The sequence below is a fragment of the Meleagris gallopavo genome, chromosome 1 (genome assembly GCF_000146605.3).
Source record: "Meleagris gallopavo isolate NT-WF06-2002-E0010 breed Aviagen turkey brand Nicholas breeding stock chromosome 1, Turkey_5.1, whole genome shotgun sequence".
NCBI lineage: Eukaryota > Metazoa > Chordata > Aves > Galliformes > Phasianidae > Meleagris > Meleagris gallopavo.
In genome coordinates, this window is record NC_015011.2 from 87,383,437 (window position 1) to 87,391,733 (window position 8,297).

The 8,297-nt window shown below is 37.3% G+C and overlaps 1 protein-coding gene across 1 annotated transcript; it reads left to right on the plus strand.

Annotated features, from left to right (window-relative positions):
* The first annotated feature begins 1,942 nt into the window (after positions 1-1,942).
* LOC104913694 (pleckstrin homology-like domain family B member 2) lies at positions 1,943-7,787 on the plus strand. Its single transcript, XM_010721035.3, has 3 exons — positions 1,943-2,193; positions 5,075-5,160; positions 5,882-7,787. Exons 1-3 carry the CDS (start codon positions 2,115-2,117, stop codon positions 6,020-6,022), a joined length of 306 nt encoding a protein of 101 aa, XP_010719337.1. The 5' UTR covers positions 1,943-2,114; the 3' UTR covers positions 6,023-7,787.
* Positions 7,788-8,297: the final 510 nt, after the last annotated feature.

Below are 8,297 nucleotides of genomic sequence, written 5' to 3' on the forward strand. Positions count from 1 at the left end.
GGGGAAAAAAAAAAAAAAAGAGATAAAGACACTTTTTCAGTTCCATGTCTTCTCTAGAGAAGAAACAGTATTTTCTTTAATGTTCTTGGAACTGTGCAATATGGGAAACATTATTTAGTAACATCAGTATTATCTCTGACATCTTTGTTTCAGGTTAAGATTTAGACATAGAAAGAGCCTTCTTTCTTAGCTGTTTCTTTTTTCTGCTACAACTAAGAGGATCTGCATGGTACAGCAAATAGACTGGGCAGTCATTTTATTGTTAGTATACCAGGACAATGTCTCCATCTTAATTATATGAATACAGTAGATTTCATATCATACTTGAATACATTTCTGCTTTCATTGGTGCTGCTTTTGCTCAATCCTTTGTTTTATGAGTTACTGTTCTGTGTTGCTTTTTTAAATCTAAATTTAATTGATAAAACCAGAGCAACCCCAGAGGAACTTTAAATATTCTTAACCTGAAACAGCTTATTCCTTTGTTTTCATAATAAAATACAATAAAAGAATATTAAATGGTATGTATAATTTCTTCTTTGTATCTCTGAGATTTTGATGATAACTCAAGTATGACATAATTTAACAATCTCATGCTTATATCCATATCTGAAGCTGGAACGTGCTGTGTGTTGTAATAAAATGCCCTCTTGGGTACTGCTAACTGGGAGACTTAGCAGCGAGACTGAAGACTGGATTGGCAGGAAGACAAAACCTACCTGTCAGAATGAGTGATCGTTTTCTTTGTTTTTCACTTTCTTTTATAGAGTGACACCCACTTCCAGAGTTTTTTCCTCCTGTACTTCCTGATAGTTAGAAATGTCAACTAGGGGAAGGAACTCCATCTTCACACTTGCCGAAGCTAGTTTCAGCTTGTATCATACAGTACTGCATAATTTTAGAAGGGTGTTAAGAGTTCTCGCTGGTAACACAGCTCCCATTGCTCAAAGAGATTTCTTGAGAATGCAGTGAGAGAAAGTCCCTTAGATTTGTGACTCACAGTGGTATTTAAAATGCTAACTTTAGGCATGGAGCAGAGGGAGATTAGGTTATCAATGTTCTCTGAAGTCAGTGTAGAGAAACTGCTTCCATGGGTCGTTCAGGGCAGCTAACCTAGGCTTCTGTTCTGAACAGCCCTATGTTGTAGCTCCTGTCTGCCCTGACTGCAGCACAAGCCTTGGGAGATGAATGGTCTTCTGCATTTAAAATGAATTCTGTGCTTAAATCCTCTAGATACAGAAAACAGGCATGCTCCCTTTAGCTGGCAGAGGTCCCAAATCACTCCTACTCGTTCTCTCGACTTATCCTATCTGTCTTAATACAGACATTGTCCTGAACTGTGACCAAGAATGAGGCACCATTTCCTGTGCTTTGATGTCTCTTGTAGAGGGATACACTTCAGCTATCTGTACTGTATTGCTGACTGCAAACCAGATACAATGTTTAACTAGTTCATAAGTAATTCTGTTTTGTTTACAGCAGTATTTGTTAGGTTACAGTTCACTCTTTCTTCCTGATTTTCCCATAATAGTATGTTCTTACTATTTATATTTACATGAAGATACCTTAACACCTGAGTTAGATGAATGAGTTAGATGAGTTAGATGTGTCTAGCCCAGAGAGGTAATGGGATTGCTTAACCTCATGCCAGTGAAGTTCTCACACTTCATCTAAAGCAGTAACACTCCTTTCACATTTAATTCATGTTTTAGTTCTAAACCAGCTATTCTGTTTTGCCAGTTTATCAACTGATGATTTCAGGAGATTTCCATGTTCTAAATTCACTTCTATAAAGGTGCACTTCTTAAAAGTAAGGATCTTTCGTTTAAAGAAAACAGGCTGCAGCAGGACTTATTTCTGTTATATTCATTGTAAGAATGTATGGGCAGTTGACGCGTAGGTCGTTGTAGTAGAAAGGGTAAAAGAGAAGTGAAGACTTCCATTAAAATAATATTTTCTTTCCTTTGTTGCAGGCTCGTCCATTGACTCGCTATTTGCCCATTAGAAAGGAAGACTTTGATCTACGAAGTCATATTGAAACAGCTGGTCACAACATAGAGACCTGTTACCACGTCTCCCTCACAGAGAAGACCTGCCGAGGCTTTCTGATTAAGATGGGAGGGAAGATTAAAACATGGAAAAAACGATGGTTTGTTTTTGACAGAAACAAGAGAACTTTTACGTATTATGCAGGTAGGCTGCAGGATCGGACAGGCTATATCTGTCCCTCTATTTTCCTCTCAACTCAGTTGTGTTATGAACATGTAGGGAGTCCCAAGTAAAACTTATATTTCCATTTTATTGAGTATTTTACTTGCACATTTGGGGAGGGTCCAATTGCTTTCTTACAGAGTTTAATCCTAATGGCCAAGTGATGCAGTAGTGCCTAACAGTCAGAGGCAGATGTGGATAAGCAAGAGGAGGAAAACAGATCACTAGATTTCTAGTACACAGTATATTGGCTCCACATAATTTATTTTTAAAGGTTATATACTTCCCGTAATGACAGAACAATTTATTGTACCCTTTGTAAAAGAGTAACATTTATTATATTTACCATTAAAATTAAACTGAATGTTTCTGCAATCCCCTCATTTAATGCGCTGAGAAGTGTTTCAGGGTATTTAATAAACAAAAGTAGACATGGCATTTGCCACATTTTGAGAGTCTAAGGAATTTCAAAACAAACAACTTGTAACAATTAAATTTTCTGTAGACTAGATGTGTTATGGTATCTGGAGCCATTATATAAACATTGCATTGTTATTTTAGGTCAAAACCAGATTTGGAATTTAAGAACTTACATATCTCACAGATTGTTGTGCAAATCTATACATAGTTTAATTTCTAAGTTTCCGAGGAAGGCAGAAAAATGATTATACATTCTGAATTTTTATTGTTACGAGAAGCCAGACAGGGGCATGATAATTTCTAAGCATCAGGAGAAAACATCCGGTACCACAAAAACCCAAGCAATTCCATTTCTTTTTATGATATTATTGCTTTCCAGCAAGTCATGAGGAACTTAAAAGTGATGATGAACTTAAGCATTGCTCATCATCTTAAAAATACTTGTTGGAATTAATTACATATCCAGTGATGATTCCTTACAAATTTGCATTAATACTTGGAAGAATGTGGTGAGCAAACATTCTATTTTACTTTGTTCTTAACATCTGGTTTACTGGTTAGCAAGGCCTACAAATCAGCCCTTATCAGGTACTGTATTTTTTTTTATCTTAAACAGTTAACAGTTTTGGTTTTGAGTGCTGTACAGTTGCCATAATGCAACTTCAGCTACCAAAGAAAACTTCTCCTAAGTCACAAGGACTCCAGCCCAGCAAACAGTTTCATAAGAATTTTGTACTAGCTGGGCAAAAATGCAGCTGCTTGTATGAGTGAGGATCTGCCCAGATCTTAATTGTACAGTAGACTTCCAAAATAAATTTTGGTGCTGTAAATTTGGAGTAATTGAATTCAAAGTACTGGTAGGTTGTTGTAGTTCTGCAAGTCTACTAAACCAAGAACTTGCCCTAAAATCTGTAAATCTAGTGCAGTTGCTTATGCTGCATAAATAATATATTTTGCTGTATAGCAATATTGTATTTAGCTTTTCATAGCACATGCTATAATATCGCAGTCTTATACCTCAGTACTTCCACTGGCCTCTCGGGGGCTGTTAGGGAGATTCCCAGCATAGCATCATTTGGTCTCTGGGATTTCTTTTTGCTATCATCTAAAGCTTTGGAAACTGATGGCTACTGATAAGATATAAGCGGAGGCCATGAGCATTCAAAATGACAGCAGAATCTGTCATGTGACTGATTAAGATGTTCTGTTTGATTGGTCAGTGCTAAGGTGATACTAACATGGCATCACAAGGCATTACAGTCCCTATGTACAAGAGTAGCAGGCCTGGAGGAAGTTTGCTCTTCATTATCGCATGCTGTTCTGATGCTCCTTGACAACGCTGCAGTAAAACAGAAGATACTTGAGATCATAGAATGGTTTGGGTTGAAAGGGACCTTTAAGATCACGGTTCCGCTATAGGCAGGGACAGGTCCCTCTAGACCGGGTTGCTCAAAGCCCCATCCAGCCTGGCCTTGACTGCTTCCAGGGAGGGGGCATCCACAGCCTCTCTGGGCAACCTATTCCAGTGTCTCACCACCTTCACAATGAAGAGTTTCTTCCTAATATCTAGTCTAAGGCGCCTATCTCTCTTTGTTCCTTTTTCTCTTGAAACATTACAGTTGTGACTGTCAAGTTCAAAGTCTGTATCCTCTGTGCACCAGTAAATCACTACAAATGCTGAGTCAGAAGGCAAGCACTGTGTGGTCCGCTGGCACACATGCCACAGACTGTTCTCTATCGTGCATGTGGGCACCATTTGTATGTAAAGCCAGATTTCAAATATTTTTTTAATTCCTTTCTGGATACAACATGCAATAATACTTTGTGCGGGAACTCTGAACTTCTGTAAACTTTGCCATACTCAGAGGTCACAGAAACTTACCTGTGACATAGTAACCTCGTATTTAAATACTGAATATTAGCTAGAGATTGTGAGGGACAATTATAAAGGAAGAAGCATTTGTAAATTATAAGAATAAATACTAAGGGAATGTAAGGCTTTTGCTGTCAAACTATATTTCAAATTTGCTTTTCATAGTGTTCCTCTGAAGGAAACTGTGGACCTTAGCCTGCTAGCTATATTGTAAGACTTCAGCAGAATCTGAAGTCTGTCTGGTTTTCATGGAATTGGAAGATTGGATGCATCCCAGAAACATCTCTCCCTCTGTTGGGTATTACTGGCCAAAAGGCTTAAGTGCTTCAGTGAGGGTCTGCCTTAAAAACAGCTGAAAGAATCTTATTTCCTCAGAAAGCAGGCAGAAAAGAAGAGCAAGTAGGAAGTGTATCTCTTGAGAGACTGAAGATTTCTGGGGGATATCACAAGCAGAAGTGTTAATCTGGTTGCTTATCTGCTGAACGTGTATGAAAATGCAGAATAACATTTTGCCTCTTGAAGAACCATCCGTATCAGTGTTCAAAAGCTGTTCTCTCTTCTCCATTTCAGATAAACATGAAACTAAATTAAAAGGTGTAATTTATTTTCAAGCTATTGAAGAAGTCTATTATGATCACCTAAAGAATGCATATAAGGTAAACTTTGTTATTTTGACTGAGTATCAAGCATGTGGTAGTACTCTAAGTATGGCAACTGCAGTAAAATCAAAGGGCATTGACATTATAAAAACAACAAACAAACAAAATAAAACAAAGTGGAGGCAAAGGAAGATGAGACCAGAGCAGTGATAAGCATTGTTCTTTTATACTGTTGAAGCAGAGATAATAGAGTCTTCCTGCCACATGATGGTCCCACATTGACATCTGCTGTGAGGGGTGCCATAGTCTGCTGCCAAGACCACAAAAATCAATAGCTCTGGCAAACTAAGAAGTGGCTGCATGCAGCTGTCATAGGGAGGGAGGTACCTGCTACCTGCTGCTCACATCTGCAATTTAGATGATCAGTCTGAATATGAACAATGTGAATATCTTTAGTTTGTGGATTTGTGAAAGCCAAAATGGTTTTGACCATTGGACATAATCCCTGCTGAAAGGGACTTGTTTGGGCATGAAGCAGCAGTTTGGATGCCTGTACTGGTATGTGATAGTCTAATGGAAATATTAACACATTTATACTGGGTGCATATACTTTAAACACATCTTTGTTCCCAGTGCTGCAGTGTAGGATGCAGTGCCTTTTTCCCCCTTAACCCCACCCTAAATCTCCTTGTAAGTAATTTTATTTCTGTTGCCAATAAATAGCTTTGACTTTTCATTGCTTTGATATCCTTCTGTCTGCTTCTTTTTTTTCTTTTAGAGTCCCAACCCACTACTCACTTTCAGTGTTAAGACACATGACCGAATATACTATATGGTCGCTCCAACACCAGAAGCCATGAGGATATGGATGGATGTTATTGTTACAGGCGCAGAAGGCTACACCCACTTCATGTTATAACAAAATGGGGCAATAGGGCATACTGCAATAACGTTAATGTATGAAGTCAGCCATATGTAGTAAAATCTGAAAAGCCACATAAAATACCAATGAATACTCTGAAATATCCTCCTTATGATGTGCAGCCAAAGCCTCAGGATGGAAGGGTTTTCTAAATGCACTGAAAAGGAGGACTTGCTACTTATTTTAGTTGATCTTTGTAGAGACAAAAGAGCTAACGCTGTTGAGAAAGTCGTAGTGCTCCAAAACAAATAAACTGGCCACTTCTGTGACAACATCTTGATTCAATGATAATTTTGTACCAACTGTCTTAAACAGAGAACATCTTCATCAACAGTTCACAAATGTGTGTGCTCTCATCAGTATGCAAAAATTCTAGTATCGGAACAAAAAAGTGTAATAGCATATATTTTAATATGCAGCTTTTGACATTTATAGATGATTAGGTAACTTTTAAAAACTTCTAGTCAAGTATTTTATAAAACTATGAATTAAAAAGCTGCCCTAAGGTACACACGGTTCTTGCCTTAGTAGTTAAGTATTACAACAGAGCCAAAGAGTTATATGACTCCCTTATTGTAATATTTCAGATTGCTAGCTGTATTTAACTTCCTGTAAGGGGACAGTGCCAAAACTCTTCATGACTTGTACAAAACCATGTTACACCACCCAGTGATACTGACTGTAAGTTTTAAGTCTGTATCTATGAAGCTCAACAAGAAAAGGACAGCTTTATAAAGATGCATTTATCCACGAGGATAAGAAATGGAAACATGGATTAACTTTGTCATTAGGAGGACTTTTGTAGTCTTCCATGATGAATGGATTGAGCTGATTCTGGACCCTGCAGCGATTTTATGTAGTCAAGACCCACCTGATGTGGTTCTGAGTTCTCTGTGCCAAATGAACACTTTGCTGAAACCTCATATGTTGGTCTCCATGAAGCAAGCATTGAAGTATCTACCTATCTAAATTTTTTGAAGCAATGTTTTTAGCCAAGGAGACTTTTTAAAAATGTATCTACTCAGAATAATGCTATCAGAATAAAAATGGAAAGGCAAGCTCTAAGGGTTTACACTGAGCAGTGTATGGATAAAAAGCATGAAAATTTTAAGTATCGGGGATTGAGATTCCTAAGACAATAAAAATAAGGAGGATACAGTGGTCTCCTATTTAGAAATCACAAATTCCAAATCCTTGAGAAATACTGCAAAACTTAAGTGAATTGAACTTCAAGAAAGTCTCTTATTCTTTGACTTTAATGAGGTTCTATTTCAGTAGTCAATACTTGTGCTATGTAATTTGTTTGTGTAATAAGAGAAAGCACATAAGACATTTTTGGCGATGAAAATCGAATGGCTATTGATGAACAAATGAAAAACTGAGAGCAAAACAAGTTTGCTGGCAAAATATCTTGTTGTACTATTTCAACCCTATATCTGTTAAGAAGGGGATGCATTCTTCCTTGTATGGTATACACAGGTGATATGGTTGCTCTAGCGTGACATTTGTCAGTTTTGACTTGAATCGTGAAAGAAGGGACAGTTGTCACAAGATAACTGTTATCATCTGTGCAGATCACATCTTATAATCCAACAACTTTAAAACACTATCAGAATAAATTGCTTTGGTATATGTAATTATTATTTTTCCCTGACGTATCTTGATTTTACTTCTTAGTATAGTTATAAAGGTTTTCTAATCATGATTTTTGTATCCTGCATGATGCAATGAAGGCATTTCAATAAACGTTTTTAAAAATACACTTGTTTTAAATGTTCACTTGATTCTTGATGCATTTCTGTTTGTCTTTTAAATTATATTTTATACATTTATGCAAGCAATGTTGTGTTAATCAATAAAAATTTAACCATTCCATGTGTTTCCCCATAAAAGAGCTATGGAAAATAATTTCTCAAATGAAGTTACAAGAGAATTGTCTAGAAGGGAAGGCATATGAGAAAGGGCTTGAAACTAAGCTGTCTCAGCTGAAACTAAGATAGTATCCACCCCTTATTCCATACCGTTTACATCACTCTCAGATCTCAGAGTTTCCCATATATCCCAACTAATTGCCATCACCTATCTTGCTTTTTGATTTATACACACGCCTATCATTCTTCTGCTCTGTAGGCCATCCCTCTATAATGTCCATGGAGTTCATTAGTCCATGACTTTGGGCTCCACCTGCTGTAAGAGTCTCTCAGGGCAGGAGAGATGATGGATAGTATTGGATTACTGCATGCTGGAGATAGTTCTGGTTCCATCAAACTTT

What these genes read in the sequence shown, in the direction of transcription:
- LOC104913694 (XM_010721035.3), top strand. Translation starts at nt 2,115, where the DNA reads ATGGGAGGGAAGATTAAAACATGGAAAAAACGATGGTTTGTTTTTGAC. An exon ending in AACTTTTACGTATTATGCAG is followed by an intron (nt 2,194 to 5,074) that starts GTAGGCTGCAGG and finishes TCTCCATTTCAG; the next exon opens with ATAAACATGAAACTAAATTA. An exon ending in ACCTAAAGAATGCATATAAG is followed by an intron (nt 5,161 to 5,881) that starts GTAAACTTTGTT and finishes TTTTTCTTTTAG; the next exon opens with AGTCCCAACCCACTACTCAC.